We start from the raw sequence: 24,326 nt of genomic DNA, 5'->3' as shown, positions 1-24,326 counted from the left end.
TGCATCATTTGTTGAAGATTTTTATTGTGTATTTCTGACTTCTTTATCAAAAATAAGATATCCATAGGTGTGTAGATTTATATGGACCTTCCATATAAATTCAATTCCATTGATTATTTTGTCTGGTTTTATGCCAATATTGTGCTATTTTTATCACTCTATAGATCTTTAGTATAGCATGAAATTGGATAGTAATAACTCAAGAATTTATTTTATTGTACATGATTGTTTTAGCTCTCCTAAGTTTTTTTGGTTTTGCATAAAATTAAGTATTTTTCTTTCAATATATGTAAAGAAGTCTGTTGGAAATTTGATGGGAATTATATTAAATCTGTAGATTGTGTTAAGATCACCACTTTTACTATGTTAATCCTACCGATCCATTAACTTCTTTAAAAATCCACACATCTGAATTACAATTCCACCATTATCCCTGACTAACTTCAGACAGAATATGATGGCCAGTGATCAAAAACTTGTTCACTCCATGTAGGAGCTGCATGGAGTTCTGAGAGTGAACAGCTTAGGAGTAACCACTCAATCCCTAAATGTTTCCTTTTACCCCAGAAGATGTGTGGAGACGATGAAATAATGAGTCTTGTCTCTTCTGAAGTGTGTTCTCTCTACAGGGATGGCTTTTCCCAGGAGTCTGGGCTGTCCCTAGAGCTGAATCATGATCCAGGGAGTTCTTTTCCATTGCATTACTCCCACTAGATCATCTCCCAAAGCATTTTATATACCAGCCAGATTGTCATGTAAGGAAAATAAATACATGAGTTAGGTTGGACATTTGTACAATTTACTTGTTTCCTACAAAATGTTTAAGCAAAAGTGTGTTAGTTTAATTGCACACTCAATGAATTCAGATGGTTTATTCCACCAGGTATTTATGACATAATTACCTCACCTCTGAAAATCCTGAGAAGATACTGCTCCAAAGAAAGATCTACACAAACAAGCAAACGTAACTGTACAGAAAATCTGGCCTTTGCCATTGGAGTATGTCGTCACCTAATGCCATGTCTATCCAGAAAGTTCAGGTTCTGTTTCGGACACCTAGGTAAGAATGTTTCACTTTTATTGAAGCATCCCTCTTTACCTTTTTATGTAGACTGCTTATTTGTCACCTAATAATTCTCCAGAAATATTCTTCTATAGGAATGAAAATGTATACTAAACTATAGAGCTTACACAATAGATTCCTTTGTGGATAACCATACCAACTATATTTGTACTAAAAAGGAAACTATCCACATTCAGTATAACTATGTCTTTACAAAGAAATTGACCTAACTGAAACTCTGGAATTTTCATTGACTATTGATATGATCTTGGACAAGTTACTATGTACTAGTCAGAGTCCTAGTCCCCTCCGTATCAAAATAACAATTTTTCAGTAGAGCCATATGGATTATATAAGACAATGGGAGCAGAATGTGTCACATCATAAAAGCAGCTGATCAATAAACACCTAAAAACTGTGGGGAAACAACATGGTCTACAAGTGCAACTGCAGTCAGGGGACCAGGTAAACAATAAACATCTTTTTTTTTAACCTGTGAAATCTCAAGCAAGGCATTTAACATTTAAAGAAAACTTGGATTCTTTAAAATAAGAACAAATGTTGCAAGCTTAATTTTGTTGTGAAGTTGAAATAATACTTTTGCAATGTTTAGAATCTTCTTGTTTCAAAGCAAGATCTTAGTGCTTAGGTAATTACATTTTGAGACACCAATTCCAGTAAGGTGAAGAACATTAACACTGTTGAACTCTTTCATTATCCCCAAAGAGACTCAATCTTCAGAATAAAAAGAAAAAGTTGAGAGAGGGCTGCAAGTCAAAATAAGTACAAGAAATGAGAATCATTTATTCCCTGAAGAGTTCTTGGATAAGAGCTTTCTCTTTCCCTATCTCCCCAGAGATCACACAGTTTTCTGTGGTACATAATACAGATGATATATTAAGCCCAAAAGTGTTATAACCTAAAATGTTCATTAGCCATAAACCTTCCCCTTTTTAAGCTGTCCTGGGTTTAGAAATTTTAGAAATATATTGCATCTCTCTCATCGGGGCTCATTCCAAGATGACAGTATCTAACAACTCTTCCAGGATAACATTGTATGAAACTGCCTTTCATAAGACTGCTCTGAAATGTTTTCCGTCTTTAAAATCGCTTAGGAGTTGTTTTATGAAATAAGCAAGCTCTACCATGTTATGTAAAAGTCTTGTTTTTATCATTACCATATTATCATTTGATTTTTAAAATTGAGGTTCTTATTAGCTGAACAATTTCAATAAGAACATAACAAAGGAAACATGGTAAAATAGGACAAAAGAAAAAGACATGTGCTATAGAAAAATCTAAAAATCAACTTTGATAACGTTCTTCCATAAAAGTTATGTGCTTGATGATCTTAGAGGAGGATTTTAATAAAGATTCAGGCTTTAATCTGCAAGATGGGACATTTTATTCTCCTAAAATAACAAGATAATTTGGTGTATATAATACAGGATTTGGAGTTAGAAAGTTCTGGGTTCAAATAGGCAAGTTCCTTGACATCTCTAGAATTTGTCCATAAAATAATCATATCTAGTTTCAGCATGCATAGGTGGGGAGAGGTAAAGGTAGATCTGGTGCAGGGAGGGGTAACTGTCCCAGTGTTAGACACCCAATCTGTTGTCACTAAGTTTCTATTGAGGAACTTTGAGTACCTATCTGTTCATCACAGGGATACCAGAATTCAGCCAAAAGACAGAAAGTGGGCTTTGGCAATTTTATAATAGATCACTCAGAAAAGTGTTCAAATTTATCTTTTATCTGTTTTAAAAGTGAAAAATATCTAACTAACTGCATATAAATTTATTTTTTAAAGTAAAAAGATTCTATGAGGTACATAGAGAGATGAAACAAATATATATCAAAGGAGACAGAATTTACATCAACGCACTTGGACCTCCCTGGCATATCTTAGACACACAGGGGTTTAATTTCTTCTTAGTAAAAATAGATAACTGCTTAAAATTATAACATGCAGATAAAACATCTTTATCAATATGGATAAGTCAAAAATTCCATAAGCATAGTAGAGAAGACTATAATAAAATTGCAAGTAATTAACCAGGTTTTTGCACAGCATATATAATTCACAAAAATAGATTTATATAGAAAATTAAATGAGGGGAATTGTATCATAATGATGGATGCATAATCTTAAGGACCCAACTAATATTTTAAATATATATGTTTCTACGTAAATATAAAAGGAATATTCATGGAGGGATGTATCTATTAACTAATGTAGAGTGGATACCCATCAGGATAAGGGCAATAGTCAGACTGTAAGGAAAAAGACAGACAATATTTTGTAAAATAAAGACAAGCCTTGCCTTGACCAAGAATGGCTGTTATTTGGAAGTAGAAAGTCATTTAAATTTGATAAGGCTCAGCAATATAAAGGTTAAATAACTATAAATCATTGTAGACCAAGCATGTGTTCTTCCTAAATACAGTAATTATTAGCTGATAAGTGTGTATGTTTGAATAGTATAAATAATAAAAAAAAATCTTTTCAAGAGCCTCAGCAAGAATTCCTCACCATAGAAATCATGACTTGTGAGAAACAAAATTCCTTTAATGATAATAGAATCTATATCTAACATTTACAATGAAAAATTTGGAAAGTGAAGCCCAAGGAAAGAAAGTAGACTTCTCAGGTTTGTTCAGTGAATTAATACCTAGAGACCACAACCACGGAGCCTAAGTAACAGCAAGAGGGTCTTACAAAAAAACTGGCTCATTTCTGGTCACTGCTGCTTCAGGGGGTGGAGGGAATAAGCTGGAAAGCAATGTCATTTGTGGTATGGCAGAGTTGCCCTCCCTATAGAAACAGGAGATTAGAGCTCAAAGGAGTTCTGTACTCAAGAGCAGCTTCCACCAAGCCTTCAGTAGAAGTTTGCCTCATTTGTTCTTCAAGTATTAGAATTGATGAGACCATTATGATATTACAGAAGGACAGACTTGGTGAGCCTCATTTCAAGTTCAGCTCCTAGTGGAAGTCATTCTTGTGGTCAAACAGGTAGATACAATGGGACCTTCTCAAAGACACAGGATTCTCTGCTAGTCTCAGATCTACAGTACTATTTCTTTGAACTTTGAATAGCCATTAACTTCTCTGGGTATCATTCTTTTCATTAGCAACATAAGAACAATATTAAAATTTGTCACAAGGTATATACACAAGCACAAATGTTTACAGATGTTAAAATGTATGAAAATGAATGCACTACAATGCGTTATTGAGTTTTAATTGTGTAGATTATATTTTTCACGTGAAAGATCCATTCCACAGAAATAAAACTCTTGGTTATACTAATGGAAAAAGAATTTTTAATGATCTAATTTAGATAATTATAGTCTTGGTTGTACATTTAAGGACTCCATGTTAGGAATTTCAAACCTGAAGTAGTTGGTATGGAATGAGGAGGCTAATCAAATGGTTCAAATGAATCAGCAAAGGATAGAGAAGGTAAAGGTCTTAGCTGTAAATTGCAGATCATTCATGAGGTTACAAATAGTTTATCTGGCTTTATTTTCTCACCCAAATATAAGACTATAAACCTTTCCAGTAAGATTAATGTCATGAATCTATAAAATATTGCAAGTAGAAGGTGAATGATAGTAATATCTTTCAAGAAATAAAATATAAGTGTATTGGTTTTCTTTAAAAAAAAAAAGCTCCCTGTGGCCACTTAAAGATGAGGTACTTTCATGACAATCCTAGCTACAGTAGAAAAATGATCAACAAAGAGCAGACGATGTGATGATGCAAGCCAGATTTAGACCATATGGCAACAAGGAATTTTAGGCATGGAAAAAAAATGCCATGGCTTAACATACAGAAATATAATCTCCTTGAGCAATCAGTACAGAACAGGAAAAAGAACATCACATTTTACTGTTATATTTTTGGTTGTGAGCCTAGCCTTTAGCGGCTGAGCCATCGCTCCAGCCTTACATTTTACTCTATGTTTGAAAGCTTCTTCTAGAAACAACAGAAGCTTAGTGACAAATCCTTCTCTATACCTCCAAATATACAATTTCATCTTTGGCAGAAGTCATATATGCAATCATGTGATGGAAACACCATTTAAAATTTTTAAAACCAAGCCCATAGTCAAAGTATAGAAGATTTACCTACACTAATGAGCACTGTTACATAAATGCTATAAAATAAAGAAGATTTTCAATGGGGCTGAATAAAGAAGAAGTGGGAGGAATTTCCTTACTGTATTTAGTGAAAGAACAAATTTATCAATTATTGACATAAAGATATGCATGCATGTACAGAGAAAAAGCAAATATATATAAAAATAGAAATGAATGTATTATGCTAACTAAAGTTGATGATAATACTGGCAGAAAGCTTATATTACTCAGCTCTTTCTATATGCTGGGAACAACTCTTCTCTATTTGCAAGCAGAAAACTATTTTATATACCCTAATGTTACAAGTATGCTTTGTTCATGTTAGGGATAAGAAACCAAGGCCCAGAAACATCGACTTAGATATATTTATTTAGATATTTAAAATTCATATTTATATATATTTAGAGTTAATAGCAAAGTAGTAGATGGGAGATATGACTAAGAAATCTAGGAGGAACAAGAACAAGTAATGTGGTAAAAGATAAGTAGTTTTCCTTAATATAAAGAATCTAGATTTAAGTGTGTATGCCTGCCATGAAGGTATGAATGGAGACTATTTGAAGATTTGAAGGAATAATGAGGACAGAAAAATATGGGGAATGGAGAAGAGGGACAGAGTGGAGTAAGGGAATCATGAAAATAAGAATAAGATACCATGATATACACATATATTCTGTAGTAAAACCAATTATTTTGTAAGCTAAGTAAGTTACCATCAAAAGGAATTAGGACACAAAGGAGTTAGAAAACTTGACCAAAGGACATGAAATAAAAGATGACTACAAGTTTGAATGTACTTGTGCATATGGTGTAATAAATACTGCAAAAAGTGAAGTTTAATATATTAAAGATGATGCTTTCTGATTTGGAGTGATAAAGACTAAGATCAAATGAAAAACTTTTAGTTATTAGTACTATCTGTATAGACCATTTGTCTTGCTGAGTAGTCAGGTAATAAGAAAAAATCATGAATGTGTGCAGTAAGGAATTAGTCTACATGAAGAGCAGGCTGTTCATTTCCACAATTCAGTAAGTCTTACAAATGTCTAGAGGTCACTGCACAAATTGTACAAAGTAACAGAATCCAGGCTCAAAATGAGAATTAATGTGTTGACTTGTTGGTGAACGGAGGTTCACATGTGAACCAGATGGTCATCTAGTTCTAGGGTGAGAACAGACACCTTGGTGATTTTAAACCTGAGAAGAATGTACATATCTTCTTTACAGAACATTTCAAATTTACACCAAAATTAATCAGAAAGAGAAGTTTTAAAGAACAAATACATTTTATAAAATTAAGACTTCCATCACTAAGAAAAAAATTCTGTGCTTTGATTCTGGCTTCTTTACAATTCACTCTTAACTTCTGATAAAGAAACTGCCAACGTTGAATCCATGGCCAAGAATAATCTCACTACAGTAACTGAATTCATTCTAATTGGCTTTACTGACCACCCTGAGTGGAAGATTCCCCTCTTTCTGGTGTTTATCGGATTCTATCTTGTCACCATTCTGGGGAACTTGGGCATGGTTCTTCTCATCCAGGTAGATGTTCAACTTCACACCCCCATGTATTTTTTCCTGAGCCATCTCTCTGTATTGGATGCTTGCTATACCTCGGTCATCACCCCTCAGATCCTAGCCACACTCGCTACAGGCAAAACAGTCATCTCCTATGGTCAGTGTGCTACCCAGTTCTTCTTCTTCACCATCTGTGCAGGTACAGAGTGCTTCCTACTGTCTGCAATGGCCTATGATCGCTATGTTGCTATTAGCAACCCACTACTATACACTGTGGCTATGAACCCTCAAAGATGCTGGAGTTTGGTAGCAGGAGCCTATGTCTGTGGAGTGTCTGGGGCCATCCTGCGTTCCACATGTACCTTCTCCCTCTCCTTTTGTGAAAATAATCAAATCAATTTCTTCTTTTGTGACCTCCCACCTCTGCTGAAACTGGCCTGCAGTGATACAACAAATGCTGAGATTATCATTGTCTTCTTTGGGAATTTTGTAATTTTGGCCAATGCCTTGATCATACTCATTTCCTACCTGTTTATCATCAAGGCTGTCATGAGGATGAAGTCTTCAGTTGGAAGGGTCAAGACTTTCTCTACATGTGTCTCCCACCTCACTGCTGTGGCTCTTTTATTTGGGACCCTCATTTTCATGTATATACGGAATGGTTCAAGAAAATCCCTGGAAGAAGACAAAATTGTGTCTGTCTTCTACACTGTGGTCATTCCTATGCTGAACCCTTTAATCTATAGTCTAAGAAACAAGGATGTGAAGGCTGCCTTCAAGAAGGTCATGGATAGATGTCAGATGTCCCACAGCATACAACACTAAATGAGAAGATCTCTTATCTTAGTCAAATTTATCTAGCGTATTCTAATGGACATCAGATGTTCTACCCACAAATGGAGAAGTAGATAAGTGACACCAGACAAGGAAATATAAAAATGTGGTGAAATTTTTATCCAAAAAAAAAACTCTACAATTCTTTATCCTTGTCCCTAACCATAACTTCGTGTTCATTCTGTCAGTCAGTCACTCCCTGCTTTATTCTGATTCTTTAGAGAATCTGAGGTCCAAGATATTTTGAGTTATATCACCTGACCCACAATTCTTAATGCCTTTTCTCTCTTATCTTTGCTGATCTTAATATTACTGTGCTTTCCATAACAAATTATTTATCTAGTCCCTATGAATTGGAATCTTTATGTTTTCCTTTTAATATGTCACCCAAAAAGTCAAGAAGTATTGGACAATGTAGGCCTCTCCCTTCATCATTACAGTGACTTCTTACTTGCAACTTTCTTGTCAATTAGTCACACATTAGGTTTCTTTTTTTAATTTTTTTAAAATGTTTTTATTGAAAGAAAAAAATTTCTGCCTCCTCCCAGCCTCCCATTTCCCTCCCCCTCCTCCCACTCCTCTCCCCCTCCCCCCACTCCTCTCCCCTTCCCTCTCCAGTCTGAAGAGCAGTCAGGGTTCCTGCCCTGTGGAAAGTCCAAAGTTCTCCCCCCTCCATCCTGGTCTAGGAAGGTGAACATCCAAAATGTCTAGGCTCCCACAAAGCCAGAACATGAAATAGGATCAAAACCCAGTGCCATTGTCCTTGGTTTCTCAGCAGCCCTCATTGTCCACCATATTCAGAGAGTCCGGTTCTATCCCATGCTTTTTCAGTCACAGTCCAGCTGGCCTTGGTGAGCTCACAATAGATCAGCCCCACTGTCTTCATGGGTGGGTGCACCCCTTGTGGTCCTGACTTTGCTCATGTTCTCCCTCCTTCTGCTCCTCATTGGGAAACTGGGAGCTCAGTCCAGTGCTCCAGTGTGGGTCTCTGTCTCTATCTCCATCCATCACCAGATGATGATATGCAAGATATTCGTCAGTATTGCTATAGGATAGGGTCATTTCAGGTTCCCTATCCTCAGCTGCCCAAGGAACTAACTGGGGACATCGCCTTGGGCTCCTGGGAGCCACTCTTGCCAACCCTAAGGTAGCTCCCTTAACTAAGAATTGTGCTTCCCTGTCCAACCTTCCTTTATCCGAATCATCCTGTTTCCCCAAGTTCCCCCCATCCTCCCCTTCCCACTTTTCTCTCCCCATCTCCCCTTACCCCCATCCCACCCCACCCCCAAGATCTCAATTTTCTCCCCAGCAATTTTGTCTACTTCCCTTAGCCAAGAGGATAACTATATGTTTTTCCTTGGGTTCACCTTCTTATTTAGCTTCTTTAGGTTCACCAATTATAGACTCCGTGACCGTTATTTATGGCTAGAAACCAATTATGAGTGAGTACATCCCATGTTCCTCTTTTTGGGTCTGGGTTACCTCACTCAGGATAGTGTTTTCTATTTCCATCCATTTGCATGCAAAATTCAAGAAGTCATTGTTTTTTACCTCAGCGTAGTACTCTAATGTGTACATATTCCACACTTTCTTCACCCATTCTTTCATTGAAGGGCATCTAGGTTGTTTCCAAGTTCTGGCTATTACAAATAATACTCCTATGAACATAGTTGAACAAATGCTTTTGTCATATGATAGGGCATCTCTTGGGTATATTCCCAGGAGTGGTATTGCTGGGTCCAGGGGTAGGTTGATCCCGAATTTCCTGAGAAACCGAAACATTGATTTCCAAAGTGGTTGCACAAGATTGCATTCCCACCAACAATGGATGAGGGTACCCCTTCCTCCACAGCCTCTCCAGCAAAGGCTATCATTGATGTTTTGATTTTAGCCATTCTGACAGGTGTAAGATGATATCTCAAAGTTGTTTTGATTTGCATTTCCCTGATCGCTAAGGAGGTTAAGCATGACCATAAGTGTCTTTGGGCCATTTGAACTTCTTCTGTTGAGAATTCTTTGTTCAGTTCAGTGCCCAATTTTTTAATTGTGTTAATTAGCATTTTAAAGTCTAGTTTCTTGAGTTCTCTATATATTTTGGAGATCAGACCTTTGTCTGTTGCGGGGTTGGTGAATATCTTCTCCCAGTCAATAGGTTGCCTTTTTGTCTTAGTGATAGTGTCCTTTGCTTTACAGAAGCTTCTCAGTTTTAGTAGGTCCCATTTATTCAATGTTGCCCTTAAAGTCTGTGCTGCTGGGGTTATACCTAGGAAGTGATCACCTGTGCCCATCTGTTGTAGGGTACCTCCCAAATTCTCTTCTATCAGGTTCAGTGTGTTCGGACTGATATTGAGGTCTTGAGTTTTGTGCATGGTGATAGATATGGGTCTATTTTCATTCTTCTACAGGATGACATCCAGTTGTGCCAGCACCATTTGTTGAAGATGCTTTCTTTCTTCCATTGTATACTTTTAGCTCCTTTATTGAAAATGAGGTGATCATAGGTTTGTGGGTTAAAATTCGGGTCTTCTATACGATTCCATTGGTCAACTTCTCTGTTTTTATGCCAGTACCACACTAAACTTACAAGTCCCAGGAGGATCAGAAAATGATAACACCCAAAGCCCTTTCCCAATAATATATATATATATATATATATATATATATATATATATATATATATATATAATTAGTGAAAAATTGCTAGTAAAGAATAGACTCTTTCCTATGGAGCTTCTTGCAAGTCGCCCAAGATACTCCATAAATCCTCTTCATAAATTATCACTCATGCTATAGGTGAGCTTTTCATTTTGCAACTGCCTTTGAGTCATCTATGCACCTAAAATTAGCCCCAATAAAACTATTGGTTCACCAACCTATATATGGGTAGTGTTTCTTTAAGCTGTTTTTTTTCCCCTTATATAGTGTATAAAGACTTTTGTTGACCTCTACAGTTAAATCTAGACAATAGATTTGTACAGTCAAAGGCTCCAAATTTCACTCAGAAACACCTGAACTGGGCACAGAGTCTGATTCTGCTATCTTCTGGGATTCTTTTCAGTGATAGATTTCTAACATGCATCATAAATTGAACTAAGAAAGATTAGATAATTGTACTTTCTTAATTTTAGTTCCAAAATGCACCAATATCCGTGGACATACTAAAAAACAAAACAAAAGCAAAAACAAAACAAAACATAAAACCTAACAGTGCACCCTGGAAATTCTTCTCAAGAACACAAAGACCAACACTTCCTACAAGGTAATACAAATCCTGTAACTAGATTGTTAGAAGATTCATTTTACAGAAGCTACTGGATGTGCCTTCTAAATTTTTGTTTTATTTTATTATATTTATTTATTTATTTATTCATGTGTGTGTGTTTTCATGACTATGTGCATATATGTACATGTCAGAATCAGGGAACAACTTTTAATAGTTTGTTCTGCCTTTTTACCATGTGGGTATCAACGATTGAGCTCAGATTATCAGGCATGTAGACAGGTTAATTCACCTACTAAGCCATTTAACCAGCCAACCCTCCAATTGTGTATTTGTGTGTGTGTGTGTTTTAGATATTCAGGTGCTTATTAATGTCAGAAGAAGCTATCAGATCTCTTAGAGCTATAGGTAAAGGCTGACATAAATTGTTATATATGGGTGCTGAAAATTAAAATCTGGTCTGCAAGGGTAGTCCAATAGTACATGCTCTTAACTCCTAAGCCAACTCTCCAGCCCCATCACCTCTCATGGTTTCTTAAACATAACTTAGATTCTATCTGCATAAAATTTTATGCAAGTTATTTTTCTTCTGTTACTTTAGATTCAATTTCCTATTAAACAGAAACACATTCTTTCCCAATGCAATAATCAGAAATGAAACTGCCAAATGCGATACTGTTCTAGGGAACAGCAGTTGCCACAGGAAGATTATCAGTGATCTGACAATACTATCACTCTAGCTGATTTGAGAACTCACCCAAACTGAGCAGGCAAAAAGACATTTGTAACAGGAAAGCTAAAAACGGTAACAACAACAGCAATAGATATTACAGGAAAAGAAGGACAATGAAGTCTAAGTGGTGACTTGGAAAACTATCTCCTGGCCTCTAGGTATCTCAAGATTGTTGGCTCCTGTGGCCCCATCTTGGACAACTGAATTCAACTTGTATTTTCCCCTCTCTTGAGGCCTAAGGAGATCCTGATAAAGTCAAGCAAACACAAATTTGGGTAGAAATATTTTTTGTACACTACATGAGAGTTGCTTCTTCTGGGCTAATGGCTAAATTAACAATTGAAGACATGTTACAATAAAACTTTATTTCAAAACAGTAAGCCAGACTTAGATTGTTGACCAATTTTTTGACTTCTAACATAATGTACACAGCATTAGGACTACAAGTTAGCACATATTAGATTATCATTAATACAATAATTATAATTAATTATAAAATGGATTAAGTAATATTAGTCCCTGATAATTGAACAAAATTATTTATATCCCATTTATCTTGACACTTTGATGATACTATAACAAAATACCCAAAATTGTATGTTTTTTCCTAAACAATAGAAATCTATTTCATATATTTGGTACTCTGAGAAGTCTAAGTCATAGTACAATTCTATCATAGTGAGTATAAACACTGATACGGAAGAACCATTAGTGACATGGAGAAAGCACCCCAACTGTTTCTCCTTATTACCAGTATCTGTCCTTTCATCCTCGACCCACACTTTCAAATCCTCCATTACACCAGAAATGTACACTTCTCCACCAGAGACCAGGAAGAGGTTTGCTTTACAAAGTATGGGGAGCTGTTGACTACCATTAATATTAAAAACATCCATGTGCATCCATATCAGAAAGAACAGAAAAAATTGCATATTTTGACTTTAGAGCAATTCCTGGGAGAGAATTAGTGATAAATAAGAGCACTATTACCTGAACAATAAGATACTTAAAGTGATGCTGAGCACATATCACATATACAGTATTTATTCTCTTGATGCTACTTGGTCACATGAGTGGATTAGTGACAATTCTGAGACTTCAGAAAAATAAATGATCCAAAACCACTCTCTCACTCTCAGCATAGAGATACTCACTAAAAATCAAGATATTTAATAAGTGAAGGGTAAAGTAACTTGCATAAAATTCCCAATCACATTTACCCTAGGATAACCAATGTGCCTACCTGCACTTGCTACTATTCTAGCTTTACACCCTCGTTGTAAGAAATACAAATGGTGATGAACAATTTTATTTAATAGACATGGAGTTGGCAGATGGAAAGACCCACTTAGGCAATTTTACCTCAGTTATCATGACATGCACCTTGCATTTTTTCTAATGAATCCTGACAAGATTCAGCAGCCCATTTTTGATTAGCTATGCCACCTTCAACACACCACTAAGATGACAATTAAAGTAAAAATATTGCTATATTATCTTTAGTAATTTTAGTTTCTCTTCTCAGTTACTTCAAACAATTTCTTCTTTTTTATTAGGCTTCTAAAAATTTTATTCCATTTATTTTAATCGTATTCCCTCCTCACGACTACTCCAGAATCCAAGCTTTCTTCCTTACACATCAAATTGTGCATCCTCATTATTTTTAACCTATCAACTCCAATTTGCACTGCCCTTATGCTCTTGAATATGGTTCTAGCCACTGGCACATGGTTGACCTTCCAGGGCACAAACCCTGAAAGAAAACTGGTCTCCATCTCCCAATAGCTATCAGTTTTCAAAAGCTCCTCAGCTAGTGTTTGATGTCCACCTCCTGTCTCCATGCTAAGATTTGGTCTGGCTTGAGCTTATGTCAATGCTATGCCTTTTGTCATAGATACTTGTTAATTCATATATTCACACTGCTGTGTTTAGAAAACACTGTTTTGTGGTAGTCATCTACCACTTCTAACTCTAAGTCTTTCCACCCCTTTGCCACAATGACCTTTGAAATTTGGGATAAAGGAACTTTATATAAATGTCCCACTTAGAGTATATATATATATATATATATATATGTGTGTGTGTGTGTGTGTGTGTGTGTGTGTGTGTGTGTATCAGACTGACATAGGATTTTCAGCCACAAAGGCAGTCTTTTTTTTTTCCGAGACAGGGGTTTCTCTGTAGCTTTGGAGCCTGTCCTGGCACTAGCTCTTATAGACCAGGCTGGCCTAGAACTCACAGAGATCCGCCTGCCTCTGCCTCCTGAGTGCTGGGATTAAAGGTGTGCGCTACCACTGCCTGGCAAGACAGTCTTTTACATGACAGCTAAATAAATACTTCAGAGCAGATTAAAAGCAAGATGTTTGCCCTTAGAGACAAATACAAGAGGTCATTTTTCCAGGTATTACTTTGCTGACTCAAGACCAGAGCTTGAAGCAACTTTAGACATAACGCCCTGCAGCAATGGACCTTCCTGCACATACTTCCCAACCTCAGGGTTCCCACAATTGTTAGTGTCTTGGAACTCTCATCAACTTAGAGCTACATGCATGGGTCAATGTGACATTCCTAGTCTATAAGAAACATATGTGACTTATCTTGGGTTTTGAGTATGAGTCAGGCCTGAAAACATAACTTATAATTTTCTGGAATTTGGCTCAGAGAGGTGCAGAGCCAGAAAGCAGAGAGCAGTGACAGAGGGAGGCAGAGAGCAAAGGGCAGAGGCAGCAGAAAAGAGTGGTGAGGCAGAGAGTGGAGGAGCAGCAATGAAAGAACAAAAATGGCTGGGCAGAGAGAGAGGGAGTACCAGAAAGTTCTTTCAGAGAGGATTTTTTCAATATGAAGTGAAGAGAAAGTTATTAGAAACCATCTGTGTTTCTTTCTTCCCTCAGATAGAAAACGTCTAATCTTTAGATAGCTGAGAGTTTTTCCGAAGCAATCCAAAGATTATCTTCACTTACTCTGGTGCTGAATGGGGGTTGGTCCCCCAAGTATGCTTTACAGAAGCTCTACTAAACATCACCCAAAAAGAACAGTCCTGTGTAACAGAGAATAAGACAGTACAAATATCAGTAGAGCTGAGGATACACTCTAGGACTTTCCAACAGCATCAAGTCTGAGCTAGTGTTAGTATTCTTATTTCTCATCCACCATGAATAGTGCTCTTCAGAATGATCTGGGGCATGGGGTTAGTGCACTTTATTTTTATTTATTTATTTATTTATTTATTTATTTACTTATTTGGTTTTTCGAGACAGGGTTTCTCTGTAGTTTTGGAGCCTGTCCTGGAACTAGCTCTTGTAGACCGGGCTGATCTCGAACTCACAGAGATCCGCCTGCCTCTGCCTCCCGATTGCTGGGATTAAAGGCCTGTGCCACCACCGCCCGGCTTGTTAGTGCACTTTAAACAGAAACAAAGGGATTCATTAAGCCAAGAATGAAAAGCAAACTCCCCCAGGCAATACTTCACATTATCAATTTACCCCTTGGGTTTGCCAAGTGCCTTCCCAGCATGATGACCATTGTGATGTGGGCTGACTTGCAGCATGTCACTAAACTCCACACCATCTTCAAAATGGTTGTTATTAATGCCTGCATTGTATTAGTAAGTAAACTAAGGTTCAGAGAGGTAAAACCAATGCATACTCTTCATAATGATAGAAGAATAATTCTACCCCAAGTCTGATGTGGGATTCCCCTCTGTATGCTATGAATGTGTTTTATTATCATTCATTAGTAAAGAAGCTACTTTGGCCTGTGGCAGAATAGAGCTAGGCAGGAAAACTAAACTGAATGCTGGGGGGGCGGGGGGGCGGGGAATAGGCGGAGTCATGGAGACACATTGTAACTACTGAAGGAGTAACATACCGGCACCAATAAGCCACAGCTGAGTAGCAATACATAGATTAATAGAAATGGGTTAATTCAATATGTAAGAGCAAGCTAGATATATGCTAGAGTCATTGGCCAAACATTATTGTAATTAATATAGTTTCTATGTGATTATTTTGAATCTAGATGTCAGGGAAATGAACAAGCAGTCTCTGCCTACACAAGTCTAACTCCAGTTCAAGGTGCTTTGGTTTCTATCAGTGTCGTGCAGTGTTTCTTAATACCCTGTGTGTAATGTAATACATAAAGCATTAAAAAATGGAAAAAGGGGAAGTGAAAATAACATGAAATGAAAATGGAGAAAGGGAGGACGAGAAAGGGAAGGAATGGAGAGAAATACTTTAATGAATACAGAAGCAATAAAGAAAAGGAAGAAGAGAGAGAAGGATTCAATAAGTGAGGACAATGAAACAAGACCCTAAAACTCTGCATAGTTATATTCAATCTCCTCAGCAATATCTCTCACTCTCTCTATCTTCTCCTGTACAGATCCATCCTTCAATTTGCAATGAAAAATGTCCTGTAGAATGCAGAAAGTCAACACTACATAAACCATCACAGTGCTGCTGCAGCTGCCTTCCTAGTCACAGAGGTGAAATTACTATATATCCAGGTAAGAAGGGAGGATGGTGCTTGATCAGAAAGTGACCATCAAGCAGTCATGAAAGGCTTAAGGTAATGCATGTTAACATAAAGAAAGAGTCCTGTACTAAGGAAAAATTTCTGTAAAGGTATGACCAAAATGCCAGTGTTACCCACATATATAGTACAATACAACTACTTATGATGATCCTTACACTGACTCCTTTTCATTTATTATAAGCTTGTCCAAATCTTAGACCTGGTGTATCACCTGGTACAAGGTTGGCATCCCATAGGTATTATAAAATGAATGCCCGTATGACTTAAGCTTTGTTTCTCTAAGACGCCATTTGTTCTACAAATATGGATGAGCACCTATATTAATTACAAGCCAGATTAAATCTCTTGACTCATATTTTATGATGAATTGAAGGAGAATAATAATCTACCAATACTACTAGCATACCTTCCATCTCTCTGTAAGGATTACAGAATACAAAATAAAGTTAGTGTGACAAAATAAAGTTCAAACATTGGACTGGAAGAATGTAGTGAAATTATTAACCCCAATGAACAAGATGTAAGAACACTTCTTACTATTCCGATTGGTGTTTGATAAGAGACTCAAACAATAAATCAAAATCTAAGGAAGTGAAGCATGAAAATGATAGCCTTAAACAAAGAATAAGTTAATGAATATCCAGTGTGTGAAGCAATAAGAAGCTGATAATAACTTACTATGGATTTTGACAGTAGTTATACAGGGAGCAAGCGGCAGTGTCATAGGGGGTATTATGTGTCACACTCCAGAGCATAGACTCTACTTTGTAGGAAATGACTTACTGACTAATGCTGGCAAATAATGTACATTTCTACATGTGATTAGGGAGATAATAGAAAATGGGTGGACTGAAAGAGTGATTGGAGCTGGAAGACCAGGTACAGAATTAAAGTATTTGTTGAAGCTGCAGTTTTGGGAAACATCACTTCTCACACTGAAAATTCTCCTGAGGAAGGTACAGATTTTGAGGGTACCTTTTCCTTCTTTTGAAGGCAAACGAATCACTAAATTAAACTGAGAATCAACAATAGATTCTGAAGAATAAGATTAATGATAAATTGGGAAAAAAATCCTTAGACTTGGAGAATATAAGACAATGGATCTGAACTGTCTAGGAACAAACAGAAATATTCAAGGAAAGAGGTCAAATAGCCATATCAGATTGACGTGATGCCTCAACCACAAAACCTGTATCAAAATTTACTAAGAAGCAAAACTAAGAATTCAATCATTGATTGAGATTTGTGCCATCATTTAGAAGAAAAGATAGTTTGTGGATATTATAAGGACTCTAAAATCACACCTTACATAAAATAGGGTGATGGATTAATAGACACATCAACTAATTATTGATCATTATGAATGGTGACATGCTCACTATGGTGGTTCAGTTCAAAAGGATGAAAACAACACACGACCATGAACTTCTTTAGGTTGTCCAACGTTGTTTAATGATAGTATGATGCAAGGGAATAAACTGGCATCAGCTATTTTGCCATCTATTCCTTTGTACCTGTGTCTAGGAACATTGGCCAATCATGAAGGTCAGACCCAGAGTCTGATAATATCTGATATTGGCATAAATGTTGGAAGATTAGAGAAGTAAGGGAGGCAGCTGCCAGAAAGATCTTTTACCTCTACCAAATCCTCACACCAAAGTGGGCAAGATCCTTTCTCTAGGTATTCTCAGAGTGAGTGCCATGAACTTTTATCTCCTCCTGCATTATATTCCTTTGTCCTCCCAGCCATATTCCTTCATGCCCCAAACACAAGGGCACCCAAGTTTGTAAAAGAAACATTATTATAACTTAAATCACATATTGACCCATATACACTGATAGTAGGAGATGTCAATACCCCCAGTAGACAGTGGTCCAGACAAGAACTAAAGAGAGAAATGCTGGAGCAAACAGATGTAAAAAACCACATGGTCCTAACAGATATTGACAGAACATTTCACCCAAACACAAAGAATATACCTTGTTTTCTGCACCACATGGAACTTTATCTAAAACTGACGACAGACTTGGACCCAAAGTAAGTCTCAAAAGATACAAGAAAATTTAAATAACTCCCTGAATTCTATTTGATCACAGTAGATTAAAGTTGTATCGCATCAACAACAGAAAGTTTACAAACTCATGGAAATTGAACCACTCATTACTGAATGAAAAATGAGTCAAGACAGAAATTAAGATTTTTTTAGAACTGAATAAAATAAAAACACAACATTCCAAAACCTGTGGATACAATGAAGATGGTTCTAAAACCCAAGTTCACAGCATTATGTGCCTAGATAAAAATAAGAGGAAGGAGGAGGAGGAGAAGAAGAAGAAGAAGAAAAGAAAGGGGAGATTCATATTAGCAACTAAATGACACACATGAAAGTTCTGTGAAAAAAAGAAGAAGAAATAACACTCAAAAACACTCAAAAGGAGTAGATATTAAGAAATAACAAACTCAGAGCTGAGATCAATATGACAGAAGCAAAAATAGTACAAAGAAATCATTTAAATAATTTTTTAAAAAGAAAAGCCTGATCCCAAGTTTCTTTTTTTTTTAAAGATTTATTTATGTATTATGCAGACTGCATTTGCCTGTATGTGTTCCTGCAGGCCAGAAGAGGGCCCCTGATCTCATTGAATATGGCCGTGAGACACCATGTGGTTGCTGGGAATTGAACTCAGGATCTTTGGAAGAACACACAATGCTCATAGCCCCTGAGCCATCTCTCTAGCCTGAAATGAAATATTTTCTTTGCAAAAATCAATGATATTGATTAATATTAGCAAGATTATCTATACAATGGAGAGAGAGTAGTAAGATTATTAAAATGTCCAAATTAGTAAAAAATGGGAACAGAAAAAGAGATACCAAGGAAATTCAGAGAATCATAAGGACATATGTTAAAAGTCTGTTCTATACCCAATTGAAAAACCAAAAAGACATGGAACAGTTTCTTGATAAATACTACCTACCAAAATTAAATTAGATAAGATTAGATCAGATAAGCAATTTCAACAAAGCCACAGTGAAGTAAAAATAGCAATCAAAAAATTAACCATGGGGGTGAGATGGATTCAATGCAGAATTCAGTGAAGTCTATCAGACATTCAAAAGAGAATTAATGTCAAAATCTCAAAAACGGGGCTACCAGCACCCATGGGGTCACAGAACCTCCCGGGGAAGCCTTAAGTTTTTATGAAGGCTTAGAGGAGAGATTTGGCAGTGGAGATAAGTTTGTGGCGTGCACAGTATCTCTGAAACAACTCTAAAAGGCTTCATGGGAGAATGCTTTTAAAATGTGGTCTTATGGAATTGAAAAATAAAATGTCAGAGAAAAGCCTAGCATGTGGTGAAAAAAAGGAAAACCAGAGACACAGAAGCAGAGTGGCATGATGGGTATGCAAGCATACTGCATCAGACAAAGGACCACGCCATTGCTGAGTAGGGATGTCTGAGATCTGCGTTCCCACCAGAGGTTATGATGATGTTTGACTGTGCTACCATGAAGTCCATGATCAGTGCTCGCTGGTTGTTTTGGGCAAGGAAGCTTCCTTTGCAGAATGGTGCCTATTACTGAAGACTCATAATTAAGAATGAGTTGAAGGTTTCTGTGACAGTTGCCCCCAACCTGTCCCCCTGTGCTAATAATAATAATGATAATACAGCCCAGAGAGGACCTATTTCATAGAGCCCTTTAAAATTATGACAAAAATGTGGAAGTGTAGCTCTTCACACTAGATGACTCCTGGCAGCAGGACAGGAGAAGGACTCAGTTGGTCACTGGGGGTTTAACCATGCTCTAATGAGTATGTGGGCAACACAAATTAGACTTCATGTGCTTTTTTTTTCTTTTCTTCTTTTGTTTTGGGGAGGCATAAAGGTAGGAAGGTGAATGTGGGAGGAAAAAATCAGGTATGACTGGGGTGCATTGTATGGAATTCTCAATCAATGGAGCTGTTATGTTGAAGGGTAAAATAAAGAGAAAAAAAAAAGAATTAACATCGCTACTCCTAACATTTTTCTGAAAAATAAGAAGAGAGGGAACATTGCCTAATTCTTTTTATGAGACTGCAATTGCCCTAACACCTAAAGCACATAAATACTCAAAAAGGCAGTTTACAGACCAATTTCCTTTATGAATATAGTTTATAAAACTGTTAATAAAATGCTTCAAAACCAAATTCAAGTACAGAGCAAAAAAGATCATTCACAAGGAGCAAGTTGCTTTCATCCCAGAGATACAGGAACAGTTCAACATATATAAATCAATAAATATAATATACTATATAAATAAACTGAATAATAAAAAAACATCATAATCTCATTAATGCAGAAAGAGTGTTTGATGTGGGAGATCCCTCTGTGTGCTGTGATTACAATTAATGAATAAAGAAAATGCTTTGGACCTATAACAAGGCATAACTTAGGTAGGCAGGGAAAGCTAGGCTGAATGCTGTGAGACAGGAGGGCAGAGTCAGAAAGATGCCATGGAGCCACTGCCAGAGATAGATGTGCTGAAACTTTTCTGGTAGGTCATGACCTTGTAATTAATATAAATGGGTTAAATTAATATGAAAGCATTAGCCAATAAGAAGCTAGAGTTGATGGGCCAAGCAGTGATTTAATTAATACAGTTTCTGTGTGATTATTTTGGGTCTAAGCTAGCCAGGTGGCTGGGAACAAACAAGTGACTCTTTCCTCCAACAAATTGGTGCCATCATCACATTGGGATGGGACTAGATCTGCTTCAAGATCCAGCTGTACCACTATTGAGCATATACCCAAAAGATTCTACATTCTACTACAGAGATAATTATCATCCATATTCAATTTTGCTCTATCTATAGTAGTCATAAATTGGAAACAACTGAGATGTCTGTCAACAAATGTACAGATAAAGTAAAAGTGATATTTTTACACGATTGAGTATTACCCAACTGTTTAAAAACCCACTTTCTTACCTTAAAGATATTTTCCTTAACATAAGATGGTTTCCTAATTTGTTTCTCTTAATGGGATTTTTGTGTGTGCAAATGTGTTACATCTCTGCATCTGTATGTGCTTCTTTTCTTGTCCTTTTTTATTGTCTTTCTTTTTTCTATTGGTTTGCTTATATTGTCTTATTCTGATTGGTTGGTTGGTTGGTTTTTATCTTATTTTTGAGATTCCTGATTGTTTTCTCATAAGAGAGGGAAAAGAGGTGTGGATTTGTTTGGGAGGAGAGGTGGGGAGAATCTGGGAGAACTTGGGGAAGGGGAACTATAATCCAAACACATACTAATAAATTGATATTTTATCTTTAGCCAGTAAGAATGACTGAGATTAACAAAATGCTGGAGGGAACATGGGGAAAACGGACCACTCACTTACTGTTGTTGAGATTTCAAACTAGTTTAGCCATTATAGAATCAGTATGATAAATTCTCATAAAAACTAAAAATAAGTCTACCATACGGCCTATAAGATATACCATACCTTGGCATATGCCCAAAGGACTTGACATTCTACTTCAGAGATAAGTGTTCAGATAAGTTCTTGCTGTTCTACATACAATATCTAGAAAATGGTAACAGCCTAAATTTCCTTCAAATGACTAATAAATATTGAAAATGTGATACATATACACTATGGAGTAATATTCAGCTGTAGAAAAAAATGAAATCATAAACTACAAGTAAATGGATAGAACTAGGAAAGGTCATATTGAAATTGTTGATACAGACACAGTAAGACAATTATCACATATTTTATCTCACTGGAGCTCCTAGTTCCAATTCCTCCAATGTAAACAAATATCCTTGGGAAACTTCAATAAGCAGGATGATAAAAAGGGGCAATTGACAATATGGGGGTGTATTATAGCAGTGGGAAGAATAGCAGGGAACATGTCATCTTATCATGGCAATGGGAAAACTTGTGATCTATAAAAATGGGTAGGGACATAAATACAGAAGAAGGAAAGAAGTTAAAGGGCAATTATAGGATAGAACAGCTCAAAGTGGGGATTGTGATTAGGAGGATTCTTTAGGACAAGGCCACACAGAGAAAGAAGGAAGTAGAATAAAATACAAATAAGAATGTCTGAGAAAAAGACACAGGGAATTACACTGTTGACTTGATCTAAAAAAATCTATAATACATGTGATTCTATGAATAATTAAACATATATAGTTTAAATAAACTTTTCTCATTTGGGCTAACTCCAGACAACCCATCAAAAACTAGACATAAGAAGCTGTCTTTTGAGTCAGTAGTCAGGATTGTCCAAGAGACTACTAAAACATATAGCCTTTTGCTGCTGCTCTTCGTTGTCCCAAAAGGTGGAAGGTAATTCTTGTGTTTGAAGACACCATCCACTTAGATACACTACTTAGAAAATAAGTGGCTAAGATTAAGCTGAAATTCTCCATTCTGAGGACTCATAGTACGAGACTGCTCTTTCATTCCTGGCCTTCCAGACCAGAATAATCACACAGAAACTGTATTAATTACAACACTGATTGGCCAATGACCCAGATGTATTTCAAATTAGCTCTTACATTTTGAATTAAGCCATTTCAAGTAACCTGTATATTGACACGAGACTGTGGCTTACCAGTAATGGTTCTGGGCACCGTTTCTCTTTTTCATCAGCTTTATTGCATCTCTTTGACTCTTTCTACTCTCTCTTTCAATATCCTCCAGCCTGGCTATATTCTGCCCTGCTATAGGCTGAAGCAGCTTCTTTATTAACAAACAGTAATAAAACATATTCATAGGACACAGAAGGGAATCCCATATCAGCTCATTTTTAAGGTACAAGAAAGACCCATGCAAACTACCAAAGAAGGAAAGCGACCAACACCCATACCCTGCCAGGATGCCAATAAAGTGCACCAATGGCTAGCATAGCATGATAACCCTAAGAGTACGGTAGTGACACATGTATCTTGGCATTGACCAATTGCTCTCTAACTGGACTTAAGAACTAATCATTAAGAGACAAAACATATTTAATGTTGAAAATTAACCAAATACTCAGGACTAGTGAAGTTATGGATCTTGAAGGAGAACCTACAACCCCTACTTTATAAACCATAACAATCCATAAGATCTAAACATTTGTTCTTATACCCACAGATACATGTAGTCCTCACCTTTTCAAGGAAAAGTCTTTTTGCAGCAGACAGGGATCATTACAAAAAAAGTAAGAAAGAAACATGCACATACATAGCCAAGCAAAGGGCAGAGTTGTGAAAACTAGTCCCAATCAGTATATCTATAAAAAAAACATTCCTAGACCTACAGCTCATGGAACATTTTGGAAGAAGATAAAGAATGGCTATCATCACCAGTGGATTAGACAGTTTATTATGAGATTGTGACTCTTAGTGACGTCATAAGCTACACAAGTAAAGTGTCAGAAACATGACGTCCTGAGCATCAACTGGTTAAGAATGACTCCAATGTGCATGCCAAAGAGAACAGGGAAAGGGTCATGAGATCTCAGTCCTACATAAAGAACTGCAAAAAACTCAGAAATGCTGAAAGTGGGAAAAATAGTATTATCTGGGCAAGAACACAATAGCTGGTTATCCAAATACAAAATGTCCAGTCATAAAAAAATGCATATAAGTAACATTAAGCAGACTGAGCAGATTATATTTAGGAATATACATACGTACATGTATATAATTTTAAAAAGAAACCACAAATTAGAAGGAGAGAAAGGAAAGTCATATTAGAGGGCTTGGAGAAAGGAAATGGATACAAGAAATGGTATAAGTATATTATAATTTCAAAAACAAAAGAAAAAATTGAACACCATTCTTTCTAACCTTAGAATAAACTTAGATACTAATCCAATATCTAGTTCTTATAATAAATAAAGCCCTATCTCAAGCATGAGCCCTGAATATAAGCCTAGACCTATTGAAATTGAAACTCCACATGCAGGCACTATGCCTGAACTAAACTTAATACTAGTTCTTACAGTAACTGTAACTCTACCAACCCCAGAGCCAACACTAACCATAATGACATACGTAGCTCTAACCTTAACCTTAACCGTAAGCCTAACAATAAACTGAAACTAAACTTAGAAATAATGGTAATACAGTTCCTAGCCCTAACTCTAATCTTCAAACTCTCTCTAACTCTAAAATTAGTCCCAGATATGTACCTGAAACTGTGCCTAGCTCTAAAACTAATTCATGTACAATAATAGCTCTACCATTTCCTCCTACTCTAATGTTAATCTTAGAAGTAAACGAAACTGTCTGTAGCCCTAACA

General features: G+C 36.5%; 1 protein-coding gene across 1 annotated transcript; it reads left to right on the top strand.

Annotated features, from left to right (window-relative positions):
• Nucleotides 1–6,601: 6,601 nt before the first annotated feature.
• On the top strand, nt 6,602–7,552 carry LOC121454589 (olfactory receptor 9I1-like). Its single transcript, XM_041661998.1, has one exon. It carries the CDS (start codon nt 6,602–6,604, stop codon nt 7,550–7,552), a length of 951 nt encoding a protein of 316 aa, XP_041517932.1.
• Nucleotides 7,553–24,326: the final 16,774 nt, after the last annotated feature.

The sequence above is a fragment of the Microtus oregoni genome, unplaced genomic scaffold, assembly GCF_018167655.1.
Source record: "Microtus oregoni isolate MIOR12 unplaced genomic scaffold, Mior012 000012F_ref0000307, whole genome shotgun sequence".
Classification (NCBI taxonomy): domain Eukaryota; kingdom Metazoa; phylum Chordata; class Mammalia; order Rodentia; family Cricetidae; genus Microtus; species Microtus oregoni.
The sequence above is the reverse complement of the archived record's forward strand: the minus strand, read 5'-3'. Positions and strand labels throughout refer to the sequence as shown.